Raw genomic sequence first — 19274 nt, forward strand, 5'->3', positions numbered from 1 at the left:
AAGTTTTGATTCTGGGGTTCAAGCAGGATAAAACCAAGGACAGGCCTTCCTCAGTCAAGTCTTTGTGCAACTACCTCCTGCCGCTGATCTGCCTTGACCATTTTTGAGGCCCTAATAGCAATCCCCTTTTTAAATTCCTTTTCTTTGCATTAATAGGGAACTGATCTCTTTCATCTGGTGAGTTAGGTCCCTGGCAGTTATCATGTTTGCCCCTGTGACACATCCTTTGTTTTGGGTGGGATGCATATTTGGACCATTTGGTTCCTTTTTATTTGATTGCAGTGTTTTTATTGTTGAGCCCTTAGAGTCCTAGCATCAACCATCTGTGTTCAGGTGTGTGTGTATGTGTGTGTATGTGTGAGGGAGGTGGGAAGATGGGGATGAAATGCCCAAAGAGTAGACACTCTGCTGGCTAGAGGGGAGAGATGGCTCCTTAAAACAAACCTGGATAAAAATAGCTAGCTAGGTATTTTATATTAGATTAAATGTGATAAGAATTATATTAGTTTTAAATTTGGGTACCAGCGCAATCAACACAGATGATCCATAGCCTACAAATATCTGATGAACAGACACATGCCTGAACTGTGTGTATCTGTCCCTTTTAATGTAATTATATTAGGAAATATTTTCAGTCTACCTCTCAAAGCTCTCCCCGCACGAGGCTGTTACTGTTTTTTGTAAGAATGCTTAAATGAGCCTGTGTGACATCCTTTGTTTGGATCAACCTTCTATTGCTGGGCATTGGAAAAGTGTGACATTCTGTTTCATGGTCATCCTCATGGTATGGTAACAGAGAGGAGGGGTGGTTAGCCTTCAGATGAATCTTTCGAAAACAGCACCATCATTTGTATTGTGAATCAGGAAGCCTCACTAAAACACTACCCAAAAAATGGAAATTAAAGAGAGTCCTTAGCAGTGACATTTTGGTTTATGTTTGTGCCTTTCTGTATGCTACAAGGCAGACTCAGTTCACCCTGTTAGATTTTTTCAAACAAAATGCAAAACAGTTTCTCATTTTGATCAGACACTTTAATTAGCCAGTCACTCTAACAAAGAGCTGAAAACATTGCTCTCAGTCATCGATACAAAACTCAGATGAGATCATGCTAGTTAGCTGGAGTATTTTTTATGGTTATTTTTTCCAAGTGCATGAATTAACTTTGCAGAATGTCCCCATTTTCTATTAATGATTTCTAGTTTAAAGCTTAAAATAATGGTCAGTCCTGAAAGCAAAAAGGACTGACCAGTGTCTTGGTGTTTGGGAGACCTATAAGGGCACCTGGTCAAGAAGAAGGGAGGATTTGTGCCCAGAGCAGGGTAAGGACTAAATCAAGACTTGTGGGCACAGGCAATCCAATCTCAACCTGCCTCTTCTCGTCTGGGAGCTCCCTCTCTTCCCTGGCCTGTGTAGGAGATATATTCTGCTTCTTACCAAGTCCTGCCTCATTGTGAGAAACAGCATAGGCTGGATGGATCCTAGAGATCAGGAATTAGACAGAATAAACCCAGGGCCAGCATGCAGCTCCATGCTCAGGGACTGGCAAATGTTGACTACCAGAGAGGAAGAAGTAGTAGGCTTTCCATCCACTTCTGGGGGGCTCATTTTGTGCTTGCCGAATCTGATCAGTTTGTTTAGCAGATAGGAGTAGAAGGAGGGAGAAGAATGGGAAAGGTTGTGGAGCCACAGCATGATAGGAAGGGTTTATCCAGCTCCCATCTTCCACATAGAACAATAAGAAAGAAGCTTCTTGTCTTTAGAGTCATAGCGGTGGGAATGTCCCTGTGATCACAAGTAGAACTGATCAGGATTTTTTAGTCTTGAAAAATACTGTGGGCCCTTTTTACATTTTTCTAAAAACTGGTGACAATTTTGAAAAAAATTTATGAAGATTTTGACTTTTTTCCAAGCAGCTCTAGTAACAAACTGGTAGCAGCAAGGAAGTGCCTGCTTCCCATTAGAGCTGAGCTGATGACTTGGAAAAGTGCGTACAATGGCAAAACAAAGGCTATCTATAGGCAGGCAGGCAAGGCTATGCTCTCCTGCTACGTCTGGGAGTAATATGATGCTTTGCAGTTCCTAGCGAATGGCCTTTGTCCAAGGAGCACAAAGCACATTAAAAATGTAAGTTAAAGCTCAATACTCCTGTGAAGTAGGTTATTATTATCCCCATTTTAGAAAATCAGTCAAAAGACATAGAAAAGGTAAGTAACACAGTCAAGTTCACACCGGGAGCCAGTAGCAGAGCCAGGAATTAGACCCAAAATTCTTATGGCAAAATTTTTACAGGAATTTAGGTGCTTAGTGAGATTTTTCAAAGCATCTAGATGCTTAATTCAAATTGAAATGAATGGAAGTTGGGCGGCTAAGTGGTTTTAAAAATCCCACTAGGCATAAATCTGCACCTGAAGGCATCCAAATCTCTTTAAAAATCTGGCCCTAAGGTATTAGTCACATGCTCTAAGGACTTGAAAACCTCTCATTGATGTTAATGGAGCAGAATCAAACCCTGACTATTGGACTTCACTACTTCTCCCATAGAAGTCAAGAAGTCAACAGAATACACCTGAGAAAGGACTATTTTTCTCCTTAAATAAAGACATTGATGTGTGGTCTTAAAGAAGTCACTCTGGTTGTGGGACCAGCAACTTTGATCCTGGGGTACTTGATGACGACAAACTTCTCCCCCCCCCCACTGCAGTTAAGTTAAAGACCCAGCCACTGATGGAACGATGGAAGACATCAACAGTAAAGAATAATTGTAGGATTTTTTAAAAAATCAGACATTGCTGACTAAATTTTTTTTAAATGAGTTTTTGTAAAGTTAGGCCCCTAAAACCAAACTGAGGCAGTGGCCTGATTCTCAAAAGTATTGGGCACCCTATTGCCACAGTTGCCAACTTTCACATGGTAAATAAGCACCCCGACTTTCATAATAAACCAAAAATTAAGCTAATCCCATTTCAAAACAAGGCCAAAACAAGTCAATCCCTAAGAGCTCCAACACTCTATGTGACTAGATCCCCCTGGCATACAGTCTGGGACTGTGGTGGGTCCGCTGTGCGCCCCTGACTCTCTCCCTCCCTCGCCCCAGCTTGCCACTTGCCCCTGCTTGCCCCCTTTGCTGGGACCGGATTAAAAAAAAGAAGCAACAAGCCAAACAAGCAACAAGCTACAGCCAAAAACTAGCCAACAAGCAACTCTCAAGCTAATTAAGCCAAAAACAAGCCCAATTTCTGCATTTTTTTTCCACTGGTTTGGCATATCTGCCTATCGCTCCCCTTTGCTAGGTTCTCAGCACTGAATTCATCAATGACCTGATTTTCAAAAATTAGGATTTAGGAGCCTATCTTTAGGCACCTGTTTTTTAAAACTTTGGCCCTATATGCATAATAGGATCATCCGGAGTTACACTAGTTAGGATAAATGTATAGGGCATATCAACCTTTTGCTCTAGAACATAAAACAACCAATTACTACTGAGGATTAGGAAAGACCTTCCCCCTTAGCTATACTCTTGATAATTGTATATTATGGAGGTTCTTATATCTTCCTTGGATATTTCTGGTATTGGCTGCTATCAGAGCCAGGATACTGTATTTTCCACCGAATGCATCCGATGAAGTGAGCTGTAGCTCACGAAAGCTTATGCTCAAATAAATTTGTTAGTCTCTAAGGTGCCACAAGTACTCCTTTTCTTTTTTGTTCTGATCATGATAACCCTTATGTTTCTTCCCCATTTAGCATCTTATCTATTTCTGCAAAAGGGATAATGAGGGAAAATCAGTGGGATGGGTTGCTGCTCCTTGTATACAACTAGCTCCCTGTCTCCCGAGAGTTACTAGGTTTTGCACACTCAACTTCCCTTCTCTGTTGCTTCTCACCTGCCAGACCTGGATGCAGAACACCCTTTGTTTTGGGAGTGACTGCTGCAAAAACAATGTCTTTTTAAAGCATGGTGGGGAGAAGTTTAGAAGCAATGCTATTAGATTTGTTTTCTCTACCTCCATGCGCCCCCCTTCCCATGGCAATGCACAGGAATCCCCATGCATTTTTCTGACAATATACCTTGAGCTATAAGGGAACCAATAAATTGGCTATTAAACAGTAAAATGCCCAAGTCTAAATAAAACATGAGTCATGAAATACTTCTGGCTAAAGGCAAAACAATCCAAAAAATGTTAATTGTACCTTGCATGGAAACGCTAAAAATCTTCGCATTCCAATTTCTCAGCTTAATCTAATGTTAAACTAAGCAGTTTGGAACTCAGAAAAAGCCCATTGGACTCAGAACAAGCCCTCTACAGGCCACAGCAAGGCAACCTTGTCTATATGCTGCTCCATGGTATGCTCAACCCTGACCCAGAGGGACCAAACCCTGACCCAGAGGGGACCACCTCTGGAATTGAAAGGCAATTTTTGAGGGGAAGCCATTATAAGTAGAGGGTGCTCAGCACCTTCTTTGGACCAGTGTATGCCCATGCATTGTATGAAAGATGTAGGTTTCTATAAGTAGGCCCATCTTGTGGTTAAGATATTGGGCTGAGACCCACAAGACCCAAATTCAATTTATGGCTCTGCCACAGACTTCCTGTGTGATCCTGGGCTAGTCTGTCTGTGTCTCTGTTTTCCCATCTGCAATAGCACTTCCCTACCTCCCTGAGGTGTTATGAAGATAAGTATTTGTGAGGTACTTTGATGGTGCGGTGGTAGAGGCCAGATAAGAACGAAGACCAACAGATGCTTCTTTACCTGAAGCTCTGGTTTTCCATTCACATAGATTGTGCTGTTGTTAACCATTTCCACTATGGCAACACCCAGATTGCACCTAATTCCAAAAGAAATGCAAAAGCCCAGACCACTCATTATGGCAATGATGTAGCGCTTGGGTAGTCCACAGCAATAGCAGTCACATAGGGGAGGTTTGTGAGTAGTTGCCAGCACAGGCCTTCCCTCTTCAGTCAATTCAATGTGATCTTCTTCTGTGTTGGTTCCATCAATTTTTCTAAAAGGATATGAAGGAGAAAAGGAAAATATATTATTCTGTCAGTAACACTCTTTCATATGTGCATGGCAGCAACACACTCTAATCGGCCACAACACACTAAATCCATAGAAGAGATTCAACTCTTGCTATAATGCAGTGAATTAAAAAGCAGTTATACTTTTAAAGGGCTAGATCTTCAAAAGCTGCCTGAAATTTTTTGCATGTGAAACCTTCCAAGTCCACAGACCCACATCATGTAGTTGGACATCTAACTGGCCAGATGCTCATGCAACTGCTGTTTGCAAGCACAAATATGGAAGCTGTGCTGAGGTTATCAGAAATAACGAACTCCACAAAGGAAAATAAACTCCACGTTGTCAATGCTCTCTGGTTTAACTATAATTACCAAATGTTCTAAATTATACTGAAAGCACACACAAAGCTCTTTTTATCTATAGATCTCAAAGTGCTATACAGAAGGAGAGTATTAGCAGCCCCATTTTACAGATGGTGTCGTAATTGTAGGGGCCCTGACCAAAAAAGGAGTTGTAGGGGTGGTCGCAAGGTTATTGTGTGTGGGGGGGGGGTTTGTGGTACTGCTACCCTTACTTCTGAGCTGCTGCTGGCAGGGGCACTGCCTTCAGAGCTGGGCAGCTGGATAGCGGTGGCTGCAGGCCGAGAGCTCAGCTCTGAAGGCAGAGCCGCAGCCAGCAGCAGTGCAGAAGTAAGGATGGCATGGTATGGTATTGCCATGGGCAGCTGGTGAACCGCCAGATGGGGGAGGCTAGTCCCCAGCTGGCCCCACCCCACCACCTGAGGACCTGCCCCCTTCCCCCGCAGGAGCCTTCCCCTTCCTGCGGCCACCCCAGCCCCAGAGCACCAGGCAGGTTGGCCAGCGGTGCAGCCACTGAGAACAGGGTGGGTGGGTAGTGTGTGCCCACCCCAGAGCGCAGGGCAGGCAGCATGCAGCCCCACCCCCTGAGCACAGGGTGGGCTCCCCTGGCCCCCAAAGCATAGGGCTCATGGCCCCCCTTCCTGGCCCCAGCGCCTCCAGCCCCCCTCCCCGCACCAGGCAATCCAGCCCCAGCACCCGGGATCCCCCAGCCACCCCAAGTCCAAGCTACCCCAGCTGGCTTCCCTGAACAGGAGCAGCCTGCCTGGGCTGGGGCAGGGGGAAGGGCAAGCAGGAAGTGGCTCACTCAGGGAGGAGTGTACGCAGGTCCATGCTGAGCTGTTTGGGAAGGCAAAGCCTTCCCCAGCCTATGTGACACATCACCCATGGGTATTTCCACCCTTACTTCTGTGTTGCTGCCTGCAGAGCTGGGCCCTCCATTAGCAGCTGCCATTCTCCAGCTGCCCAGCTCTGAAGGCAGCAGCGCAGAGGTAAGGGTGGTCTGGTATGGTAACGCCACCCTTACTTCTGTGCTGCTGCTGGCAGGGTGCTGCCTTCAGAGATTGGCGCCTGGCCAGCAGCCTCTGATCTCCAGCTGACTAGATCTAAAGGCAGAGCAGAAGTAAGGACGGCAATACCGTGACCCCCTAAAATAATCTTGCGACCCCCCCTGCAACTCCCTTTGAGGTCAGGACCCCCAATTTGACAAATGCTGGTCTCCTCTGTGAAATCTTTATAATATAAGGTATAAGCACACAAAAGACCAAATTTCATGGGGAGACCAGATTTCACAGACCGTGACGCGTTTTTCATGGCCGTGAATTTGATAGGGCCCTACTCATTATAGAACGCACCACCTGCTTGGGGTGTCTGCCCTGTTTTCTTACAGTTGTCCCTGAGATTGGCACTCTCAAACAGAATGACAGAGGGGTATTCAGATCTCTGCGCCTGTTTCAGTTTCAAATAATTTTTTTTTAAGGGAGGCATGCAGAGTATTCAGGTTACACTATTATACAAATATCTGGACAGCATTTACAAAAACATCCCAATACAAGTGGAACACAATTTGTTTAATATAAAAATGTTGTAACATCTCTTATTAACAACCTTTCTGGGCACACTCAGATTGCTCTAATACAGTGTCTCTCAGCATTTTCAGGTGGGCAACCCTTTATTCAAAAACAAAAATGTTCATGACGTCCTTGAACGTATTATAAAAGTAAGAGTAAAAAGTGTATCAATACTAACAATAAGCCTATATAATTTATTTGTGTGCATGTTTTGAAAGGTTGACGGAATACTAGAATTTGAAGGATAAGAATGAGTGGGCAAGCAAGATTTTCTTTGCTTTCAATTGTTAACACCTCCTGACCCCTCAGGGGTCATGACCAAACAGTTGAGAGACACTGCTCTAATAAATTCTTATCCCCCTATTTGATCAGACAAAAGCAACTTCGCTTTATTTAGTGCAATCATCTCTTCTTAATGAATTCATAGCTATCAGAAGTATTAGTTCTTCGGGGCAATGACTGCTCCAGCTTACAGCACTTAACACCATGAGGCCCCTGTCTTGATGGAGGCTCTGGGTTCTTCAGTAACGTAAGCAGGGGTTAAAGTAACAAAGTACTTACCAATAATCAGGGTCGCCAAGGTCCTGGGCAAGGTTGGAGGGGGTGGCTCTGGGACCCCAGAAGGGGTGGGGCCTCGGGCAGAAGGGTGGGGTTGGGGCCAGACTCCCCCAGCCAGCCCTTCAGCACTGCCCAGCCCACACCGCCCGGGACTCTGGTGACGATTTAAAGGGCTCAGGGCTCTTTTAAATCACCGGGCCCTGGGGCAGCTGCCCCTTTTGTGCCCCCCCTCCCAGCAGCCCTGCCGGTATGGTGCTTAAAGCGCTGCCACGACAGCGCTTTAATGTCAGCTGTGTACCGGCCCATACCGGTAGCCACTTTCTTACCAGTACACCGTATCGGCCCATATCGGCTTACTTTCACCTCTGAATGTAAGTATTAGAAAAGAATAATAGTGAACTCCTGTGAACTCAGTCCTGGTGAAAAGTGCCATACTGGCAGCCTGGAACTCCCAAGCCTTCTGTTTATCCACATGAAAGATCCAGCATCTGCAGTGACAGTGCAAACTTCTCCCTCACTGTTCCTATATCATGCCTTGAGCGTGCTTTGAAGGGTAAGAAAATAATTTAATCTCCTGGTCTTAGCCTCTTTGCTGAAATTGCCTGTTGTGGTGATAAATTTTCTGATGTAAACACTGTCCACTGCAACCAGATTGAAATTTCATTCACACTGGGCAATAAATCACCACTAAATAGTAACAATGTACTGTCCTGGCCTGGATTTGACCCAGTGAGCTAGTGGTAACAGGTTCACTTCTACAGCCCACTTAAAAATCTCCTTAAACCTAGTGGTTCCCAGACTTTTCCTGAGCCCCCATTGTACTGGATTGATTGGAAGATGTGACTCCCTCTACTATGCTTCCTCACATTACGCTCTAGCACCATGCCTCTAATCTCATTTTCTGTCTCCTGGCCGCTAGTCCTTCTTTTTCCTTTGCATCTTTTACATGCATGTGTGTGTCGTGTGCATGTGCATTCTAATTATTATTCCTCTGCTCGTTTGCTTTGTCTCTCCCTCCTGGATCCTCATTCACTAGAAGGCAACATACTATCTGGTTTAGAGGAAGCTATTGGTGGCTGCCTGGGGCCAGACTATATGTGCTCCCTTGGGCCAGTGAGAGACTAGTTCTCTACATGCAAACTGTTCCTGTGGCCTGTTGCTTTAGGGGTCATTGTGGAAGTAGGGAAGGAAGTTGAGTGACTTTCAAGGAGCCAGCTGCTGCTTCAACTGTCATCACGTGAGCACATTTGCAATGAGAGTTGGAGCTGATTGGGGGCTAAGTCTTCCTCTCTTCCCCAAGGCGGCCTATCCTCCATTTCTGGGAAGCACTGCCCTAAGACACCCACCTATCAGAAATCATTAAGACATGAGAGCATTTCCTGTTCAGCTTAAATTATTGATAAAAGAAATGTCTTTAAAACCAAACCTCATTTAGCTCTTGATTGTATTTACATTAACTATCATTATAGTTAGTATTATTCCTTTCAAAGCACTCTCCTACTTCTGATACTACTCCTGGTCCTAGCAATAGATGTGTCAAATCTCTTACATTTAGACAATGCTGTTATGTAGGGCGTTGCTTTCCAATCCAACCAGAAGCAGGATTTTTTAGAAATATTGAAAAAAAAAATACTGTTAGTGTGAGATTTCCAACCACATTTTGCAGACTGAAGAGGTGTGAATAAGCTTTGGAAAAGCATCTCTGCTTTGGGGGATTCATCACAGCTCTGCATCTCTTGCTGTTCACCCAATATAAAACTATACATAGCAAAATTGAATCTTAAAGTCTAGCTAAGCAAGAATTTTCATTTTAACAAAACTAAAAAGTTGCAAAACCAACTAGCATAACAATCTAGGTTCTTGTCTTTTCACAGCAAGTTCATTTTTCTGTGGTTATGCATTTCATATTCATCATGCCCAATCTACAAGAATGTCGCTGGTAGAACTGGTAGTAACCTTAAGAGCAGAATGAACTTTAAGTGCACTCTCTGTACATAAGCTAAATTTTTCCTTTCCCAACATTAACTTTTTATTCATTCCTTTAAAATTGTGCATCTGGGCCGTAGGCCTCAATTCATCAAAACACTTAAAAGCATGATCAACTTTGAACATACGAATATCCACATTGAAGTCAATAGCCAATTCATACACTTAAGCATGTGCTTAATCCAATGAAGCCTGGAGCCCTTAGACAGCCCTTGCATTACAAAGCCTTTCAGTTTATGTTATTTGTCACCTGGAAATCAGCTTTGAAATGACAGACTCAGAATGCGACTCTCTTTGCATCTGCTGAGGAATTACTATAGAAGGATTTTATCGCTGTGAAATGATGAGCAGAATTACTTATTAACTCCGAGGAAGACTGAACTGCTTTGCAAGGTTATGAAATGGTTTAACTTTTTCTGATAAGAGCTAGTTATTTCCTTCTTCCAGGTACCCGGCCTGTAGCATATTTGCAGTACATCACTATTTTCCCTTGTTAATATCTCCTGCTGTATAGTCACATTCACCCTTGGCTGATGTTCGTTCATATAAAACAGTAAAAAAAAAAAAAAAAAAAAAAAGTTTTGGTTTTCACATAATTCTCTGATAAGATGTCACAGTGATGTTGGTCTGGTTGCTTAAGAAATGGCTAATTTACACCATTCCGTAGCCTTTAGGGGCTTGTCAGAACTATTTACTCACAGTCTAAATAACCGCTGTAATTATGGGATATGATTAAAACAGAAATAATTTCACACACAAAACTGTGCTGAGGGCCATCCTGCTGGCACAAAGCAACTTAGACTTAACTATAGCTTGCTACATTTTTTTAAATACTCATTTCTTCTCAAAAGTTACTAAACTTGATCAGAAGCAGGCGTTTTCCCCCCTGCTTTCAATAGACACAAAAGTAGAATTCAGAGTTTTAAAAAGTGGAGATTCCTGAACAAAGCCATTGCAGATCTTACATATTTTGTATTTAAATGATGATTTTGTTTCCTGATTATTTTAGGCTCATTTAAAAGAAATGGTTTTGTCACTTATATGGACAATATGAAGCTGTTTTTCCAACACAATTAAAATATAGCTGTCTGCCAGTGGAACCTCCATAGCATCTCTTAGCTGGGTGTGTGGCAGAAAAGCTGTTCTAGAAACAACACATTTAAATCTTGGAAGAAATTCAAGGCCCCTTTTGAACCTTCAGTCCTGCCAAAGCTTTAACAGCACCATAGCTGTAACAGTACTGAGTGATTCTATTCCATTACCACACTGAAATCAGATTCAGAGAAATCTTGCCAGAGCACATGCAGTTGGGCTGTCTCCAGCTGATCTACCTGTAGCTAGCTGAAGCATCCTGGGAGAGCTGTAATGCCTTAAGCATAACATCCTCCTGACCACTATAATTGTAACCTACCATCCCTCCCTAACCAGCAGGTAGTGTCCCACGCAAAAGACTGTGCAAATCCATAATGCAAAAATAATAGATTTAGCAGTTTCCTATTGATTTTACTATATCCTTTCAAACATGAGATTTCATTTAAAAGCTCTGAAGTCTTTACACTTTGCAATGACAATGCTAACTGATACATCACACGCTGTATGTCTCATGTTTTCACTGTAACACAAAAGTTTAACCCCAGCCTCAGACTTCCTCACATCATAAACAACATATCATACGGTCTGCCACTGCATGGATTTCTAAGACATCTTGATGAGGTTGGAGTTAAAATTTCATTTTATAGTACTATCACAAAGAATGTGGGATGTATAAATGTTGGACTTATAGACAAAGGATCAGAGTTTGTCAGCGAAAGTAATGGGTGCAAATTAAGATATATTACAAGAGGACACATTCAATGGACAGTTTCTTGCTTTTAAGGGTTTGTGTGGGTTGGTTTGCCCTTTAAGCAACTGGTTTTAATTACTTTTTTTCTTTGGGGAAATTGTACGTAAAAGTGAAATTGATCCATCTGGTTTCATTGTCCAAGCTGAGTGAAATGCCAGAAGTAAACAACCATAGAAAGTGAAAAGGTTAAATTATTAAGACTGCTGTTATGTAAAAGTAGTTATTAGTAAGCCAAAATATGTAATTAGTAAGCCAAAGTATGTAATTATCTTCCTTTGACAATCTAACTCAGAAGTTATTGATGAACAAAGTAAATATTTCAAAGAACTGTTCTTTAATTTATTTTTGCCTGCCTCTCGCTCCACTTTCTTGGAAGAAGTAAGGTTTTAAGTAACAAGAGCATTTTGGGCAGCTGGCATAGATGAGATGATTGTGCAAAGCTGAAACATCTGTTCACACTTATACATTTTCAGCTGACTGACAATGCACATAGACATGAAAACATTCCTCTGACCCAAGACTTGGTGTTAAAAGTGGTGCTTGGTGAACCAGGAAAACTAGGACCTTGGGCCCAGTATTGCTTCCACTGAGTCACAATTTTACTATAGACTTCAATGAGAGCTGGACTGGGACCTAAGAAGGTATAGGTCGAATATTCAAATCTCCCTTATAGCATAGTAACCCAATTAAAAATGTGTATGCCTTACATCTGAGGCATATTGCAAGATGCTTCAGAATACATGCAATTTTGTCTAGTTTAATTTGAACAGAGTGCTATAGGACATTGTTTCACCTGTGCTCATACAGGCCATGATCATCCTGTATAACATGCCATTTCTTTGCCCTTCACACTGTTTTTTTTTCTTTTTGGTATTAAGTTCTGAAAAATAAAATATGAGAATGAACATTTGGACATCAAGCACGGATGAACAGATCTCCACAAGGCATGGCCTCACACACTTGCTCGCCCTTTTTACACTGGTACTTCCTAAAATTCAGAAACAAGAAAACAAAATGGTGGTTACAATAATAATTTAAAATAGGGCTTTGTTTAAAAAACATTTATGGCCACCTGGCATGCATGGCCACTCTCTCCACAGCCCCTGGATTTTAAGGCTATTTCCGGTTGTGCACTGTAAATTATTTATCTTCGAATCTGATCATGTTTCTTCTTGAGGGATTGCCAATCTTTCACCCCTTCAGCAGTCTTATCTTGCCTTGTCTTCTGCCCTACCACTCCCCATGCAGAGCCTCAGGCCTTAGGCTTCACTCACTTCTTCCATACAGGTAGGTAGTCCCATATGGGGAGAGGAGCAAGCAAAGAACACTCCACATCTCCTCTCCTGTGGGAAGGTTCCACTCCTCTCGACTGGGTCTGCACATGGGTCCAAGCCAGAGGAGAGCTTAATGCTGCATGCTGGGATGCATTTGCCAGGATAGGTCAGACTTACTATACAAAAGTCTCTTGGATTTTCCTACAAGCCTTCTTATTTTCATCATTTATGAAGGATTAGTTTTAGATGTTCAGAAATGTCCCCTTTTAGTGTGTGCGTACTTCTCAGGGACATTATCCACAGACTTTCAGATTTATTACACATTCATCTACCCCGCAGATAGCCATCTAAACTTTTGGACACAATCCACCTGGGAATTTTAAGGATATATGTATCCCACCTTAAAGTTCATACACTAAATATTTGAAAATCTATTCAAAACAGAACTTCAGTAGAGCTCCTATATTTAGTGTTCATAGACACGGTACTCGTTTATCCTTTGCTGCTTTCTCTAGTCATTTGCTTTCATCTTGAACAAGGTCTTTGGATTTTTCATACTAAAACTACTGATTAAACAGCCTGAATGAACTTTTAAAAAGTCCCAAAATTACTAACAAAATAATTTTTAGAGTAAGTGCACCTTCACCTCACTGTATTTAATTAATTTTGGTGTAGAAACTAAACCACATTTGGCAAAGATAGGCAATTACATACAAGGATAGAGCAAAATTTAAACAGTTTCATTTTTTAATTATTTAAAATTGCATAGATGTTATAGTGATGGAAAAATTATAAATATCTACAATAAATTAGATCAGATTGATACATTTCAGAATAACCATTACCTGATACAAGGGGGCTGTAGCAACATGAGACAATTACACAACATTCAAATCTCACATCTTTCTCTTTAACTTCATTAACCATCCCCAACACACTCATCAGTTTCATCATGGCAGCAAGAATTAGCAGATTCAGTGTAACCTCAAGGATTCAAATATCAGTCAACTAAAACCCTCATTTATCCAAAGATGAACACACCTTCTGAGGTCTTGTTCAATCACTCGGGATTTGCCCAGGTTCTAGTCATTGATGGCCAACTCTTGAAATAGCAGCCCCAATGCAAAAACCTTAGTGTAGACAGGCAAACGCTATGCAAACTGTGATTTGCAACACAGCAGTTTACCCCGTTTCAAGCAGGGGTAAACTACACGGAGTGGCACAATAGTAGATTTGGTTGTCTAAACTAGGGGTGCAGCTACACAAGTGGCTGCTCAAAGACAGCCAAGATCCTCATGATATACAAGTCCTGAGATTGTGCTGTAGCGTATGTTTTCTACACCGAAATCCTTAAGCGCATACGTCTGCAGAGTTTAGAAGTTTTGCAGGAGAAAGCCTGTTTTCCTGGGAAATGCAGAAAAGCCTGCAGAATCCTGGCCTCAACACCCATTAATCCAAATCCAAAATCAGCTGAATGAATTTCAGGTGACCCATTATATTAGGCTAATCAAGAATGTGCTATTATTGCACTTTAAACTTGCTGTAAATTGGAATGGTTAAAGCAATTTCTAAAACCTCTAGCTAAGTTATTCCAACTGATGACAAGCTAGGGTTACCAGATAGCAACTGTGGAAAAAACTGGACACGGGTGGGGAGGGCAATAGGGGTCTATTTAAGAAAAAGTCCCCCAAAATGGACTATCCCTTTAAAAACGGGACATCTGGTCATCCTATGACAAACAGCAACTTGAGCTTCCATAAGATCACACAGGAGGGAATTATTGGATCAATGGATCTTAAATTGCAAGGATCATTTTAAAATATTTGAATGGCAAGTAGAAGAATACCGTTTATACAATTATTTTGGAAAAAAAAAATCACACCTTTAACCCATCATATTTTCCAATGCCTGTAATTTTTTCTACAGGGCTAAATAGCAACCTGTAATCAGTCATCAACCAAATATTAGAAAATGTGTAATATTCTGTGCTGATTTACATACTGTTGAAGTCAGTGTGGTTGGATGGGGAACAAAGTCAAGGTTGAATTTGGCCCAGCACAATTACCATCATAAAAGCAAAGTTCATATTTTTAGTTTCTGTTTTAAATAGCTGTGGGTGAACCTCAAGTAAACAGCTATGTTTTAATAGTTTACAGAACTTTTTCAAACATAAACAAACTAGTTTGGGCTCCAGATCTCCCAAGAACAGATTTTGTCATTAAACTTTCAATGCTTCTTGGTTTGGGCCTGGTTGTAGACACAATGAGAATAGCCTTGCATTGTATTCACCCTTGGCATTAAAATTGGGAAGGGCAGAAGCATGTGAACATTTAAAAAAGAAAAAGTCTAACAGACTTTTCTCTACCTCAAATAGGGCTTGGTTTGGCTCACAACAAGTTCTGGGCAAAGCTTGAGACCAGTTCCTACTGATGGGTATTTGAACCAGTTTGCCAGCTTTTATTAGAGTTCAGCAACATTTGGGTAACAAAGACAATTCTAAGCTTGAGTGAGTTTTCCACATGGCAACCAAATGCACTGCCAACAAGCCACATGGATAGGCCACCTGAATGTTACACTATAAACCCTAAGTACGTTTGTTCATATGGACCAGCAGGATTCACAGCAAAATGACTTGTGATTTAGTTGTACAACCACGCTCCTTGGTTGAGTGTGAGTGTGAGTGTGTGTGTGTGTGTGTACGTACTGTTTATATATCTTGCACGTCAAAAAGCAAATGCCTGGCTTTGTATAAAAGATGGAGAAAACTTCAGGAGAAACTATCCAGGGAATAAATACTCTTGAGTATGCTGCAGTGTGTTTACAAGGTGTAGAACAAAGGTGGGCAAACTATGGCCCACGGGCCAAATCTGGCCCATGGGACCGTCCTGCCTGGCCCCTGAGTTCCCAGCCGGGGAGGCTAGCCCCCGGCTCCTCCCCCGCTGTGCCCCCTCTCCCGCAGCCTCAGCGCGCTGCACTGCCAGTGCTCTGGCCCGTCACTCCTGCTGGGCAGCGTGGGCGCTGTGGCTGGCTCTGGCCAGGCGGTGAGCTCCTGCTGCTCTGAGCAGCATGGTAAGGGGGCGGGGAGTGGGCGGGTTGAATAAGGGGCAGAGAGTGCCAGGGAACAGTCAGGGGACAGGGAACAGCGGAAATTGGATAGGTATGGAAGTCCCAGGGGGCCTGTCTGGGGGCAGAGGTTCGTGGGGGGGTTGGATAGGCATGGGAGTCCCGGGAGGTCTGTCTGGGGGACAGGAGTGTGGATGGGGTCGGGACAATCAGGGGACAGGGAGCAGGGAGGAGTTGGTTGGGTCAGGAGTTCTGAGGGGGGGCGGGAAGTGGGAGGGGGCGGATAGGGGGTGGGAGCCAGGCTATTTGGGGAGGCACAGCCTTCCCTACCCGGCCCTCCGTACAGTTTTGCAACCCGATGTGGCCCTCGGGCCAAAAAGTTTGCCCACCCCTGGTGTAGAAGTCCTCACTATAGCAAGAGATATATTAGTGGCTCCTTAAAAAAAAGCATTCTCTCCCACTCTTCTGCATATATGTACCACAATGTAATATAAATGAATTCATTTTTTCCCCCTTTCTCTGAATAGAAGACAAGCATAGATGCACCAAGAATTATACCTGGACCAGCACTCCCAAAACTAAAAAGCATAAATTTGATCTTTGTATGTAAAAGCACATATCAATTGAATAGAATAAAATAAATTAAAAATAAATTAAATTGTAAACAGTGGCCTGATCTTACAAACATTTAAGTATGTGCTTAAACATTAAGCATGTGAGTAGGACCATTGAAGTTATTGGCACTTTATTATGCATAAAATATATAAATAAATGAAGTCAATAGAACTATCCGTGTCTTTAAAGTTAGCGTGTGTGTAAAGGTTTGCAGGATAGAGGCCTTTACTGATAATAATACTATTTTGTACTAATATCCATGTTTCTCTTTACTTATCAATTTGATTCCTTTGTGTGTATAGTTTTTTTTTTTTTTAATTATTATTCAAAAGTAAAAATGTTCAAGCTTTTGTTTTATTTTAAACTTCCAAATTAAGGTGAAAATGGTGAACTTTTTTTTCCTGCCCCTAATAAACCTCCGATTCTCTTTTCTGTCTTTCAAACTCCTGTTTGCCCTAGCTAAAATACACACACACACACACACACACACACACACACACACACGATTTTCACTGGATGGCTTTTCTGTTATTGATCAAGGATAAAATTTTCAGGAGTACCTAGGCAATTTAGGAGCCTAAATCTCGTTGAAAGTCACTAGGCTTCTAAATCAACTGGGTATTTTTGAAAATTTTACCCTAAATCTTTTTAAACATCTACCCATACAGTTTGCATGTCGTAATTTGCACAATGATCATCATTTCTCATGCAAACCAAAAATAGAAATCATTTCCATTAAATATTTAAAACTGTGTTTAACTGTGGTCCTTTTTCATGCTCTACATAACACTAGAGTAATGTTTCATAAATTTACTTTCAACTCTTGTTCAGCATAACATACTTTATAGTCTATATAGACTCAATGCTGTAACATTATTTTATTTGCTAACGTTTGTATCTTCTCATGTGTGCTCAGCTATTTTTTCTGCAACCTTAACAGATTTTTCTTCACATCTTTCCTTTTTAATAAACAGAACCCTAACATTTCTTTAACTAGAACAAAATATGAATCCCTCTTGGATGTTTCCATAAGATTTTACCTTTGCAGATTCCCCAGAGAGTCACTAACAGTGGTCTTCACCTCTTCCTTTCCTGGTTTCAAAAATCTGTCTTTCAGTGAACTAAACCCTTCAAAAGGCATCTTGTCTGTCTTCTAAATAAATCCTTTTGTTTAACAGTTATTCACTGCTGCAGTCATAGTTGCTGTTTTCAAACTTGGGGGTCCCTGTTAGTCACTTTGTTGATCTCTGGGACAACAACCAGTTGGTCTAGAAAGTAGCTCAGAAGGCAAAATTCAATGCAGATCCTCCAGAACAAGAAAGTCAGACAGGCAGAGCTCCTGTGTGAAATCTTCTAAGTAGTAAGGACTCAGCAGCAAAATTGCTGCAGCTCCACTGTGTATGTGCTATAGGGGCTGGCACCTGGCAAGAAGGAGGCTAGTCCAAAGGGCTACAGCTGGAGGAGCTGGAGATGCTGAGGTTTGTATTTCTGGACCTGGTGCTGTTGCTGCACCTTACGCTGGCTTGCTCAGTCTCATTCTCCCTCCCTCTCTCCTCCCGCTGCCTCTCTCATGCTGAGATCCTATGCAAGGTGATGCTATAGTAACGGACACAAAACCTGTCCTCAAGCCACTCAAATTTATTAATAGGATCTCATCCAAAGCAACGGGAAGAAGCAAAGTTTATTAAACATTTACAAGTTCTCTCTGATGCAGGATGGGAATTACAGGCTACAGTTCCCAGTCACTGTTTATCCCCCGGTCCATATAAACCTCCTACCCACATGCACCTGCCTGATCTGGGCTCAGAAATGTCTTTCCAAGACATATCATTTATTATTGATATCACTAGGGCCTCAGGCAGGCAGATGCAGAAGAGTTCTAAAGTGCTGCTCTTTGAACAGGCAATGAAAAATTGTGTTAAAATAAAAATAAAGAATTAACCCAATTTACAGGCAAAGAGGATGAGGGAGATGACCCTTTCCCACTCAGCATGGCTTTGCTAGGACAAAATGTCTTTTCTAGCATTGAGTTCAGACTTTTAACAAAAGCTCTTGTAAAAATGCAACTACCTGGCAAATCCCTAACGCCTGCATATTGTGGGCATTGAGCTGGGGTGGCCTGAGGCAGCCTGGATTTTGGCAAGGCCTTAGTTGTCAAGCTTTGGTTATGGAAATAAAGGCAAAAATGTTGCCTCTTTTTGATTGGTGCTGGGATGCTGCCAGTATATTTTGCTTTCCTGGTGATGGTGGGGTGGGGAGACCCAAAACTCTCCTGGTTTTGAATTCACAATCAATAGGAAAATAGGTGGATTTATACTTTCCAAGATTCCCCTGGTCCCTCGAGATATAAAGTTAAATAAGCAGCCTCTGTGACTGATGGTAGATGCCGAATCAGATGATCGGCAGACAGGGAATTAACTTCCAGATTAGATCTTGCCCACGTTTAAAGAGTAGCACAAAAGGCAGTGTGGTCAAAATGGACAGGGCAATGGTCTGGGACTCAGGAGATCCAAGTTCAACTTCAATTCCCAGATGTGTCATGGACCTGCTATATGACCTTAAGCAAGTCACCTCACTTCTCCGTACCTCTGTTTCCCCTCCTGTCCTACGTCTGGTCTTGTCTATTTAGGCGGTAAGCTCTTTGGAGCAGGCACTCTCTCTCTCTCTCACTCTTTGTACAATGACTAGCACAATGGGACCCTGATCTCTATTAAAGCCTCTAGGTGCCAAATGATGACTAAAGGCCCATAATCTCTGAGGCAAGTCATGGAATGCCTCAAAAACTTCTCTCATAGTTGGTGGAGAAGATACCTCTTGGAAGACAGAGTCTCACTCAGTTGTTAAAAGGCCAGTCAGTAATCTGAGATGAGCTTTTTTTAACCTTCATATTCATATAAGGTATGTGCTTCCTTTGCCATTAATTAGACATCTTTTACCGAAAAAAATAAAGCCTCATGAAGAAGGGATTGTTGGCTGAAAGGCTTT

The 19274-nt window shown here is 42.2% G+C and overlaps 1 protein-coding gene across 1 annotated transcript in view; it reads right to left on the reverse strand.

Moving 5' to 3' along the window:
* The window catches only part of SLC17A8 (solute carrier family 17 member 8), a 40229-nt gene extending 22229 nt beyond the window's left edge, over window positions 1-18000 (reverse strand). The window contains exons 1-2 of the mRNA XM_043491522.1: window positions 17330-18000; window positions 4754-5006 (exon numbers count right to left, since the gene is read on the reverse strand). Coding sequence (XP_043347457.1) covers window positions 4754-5006; window positions 17330-17430 — 354 coding nt within the window. The 5' untranslated portion in view covers window positions 17431-18000. The remainder of the gene's footprint in view (window positions 1-4753; window positions 5007-17329) is intronic.
* Window positions 18001-19274: the final 1274 nt, after the last annotated feature.

This window comes from Dermochelys coriacea, chromosome 1 (assembly GCF_009764565.3).
Source record: "Dermochelys coriacea isolate rDerCor1 chromosome 1, rDerCor1.pri.v4, whole genome shotgun sequence".
NCBI lineage: Eukaryota > Metazoa > Chordata > Testudines > Dermochelyidae > Dermochelys > Dermochelys coriacea.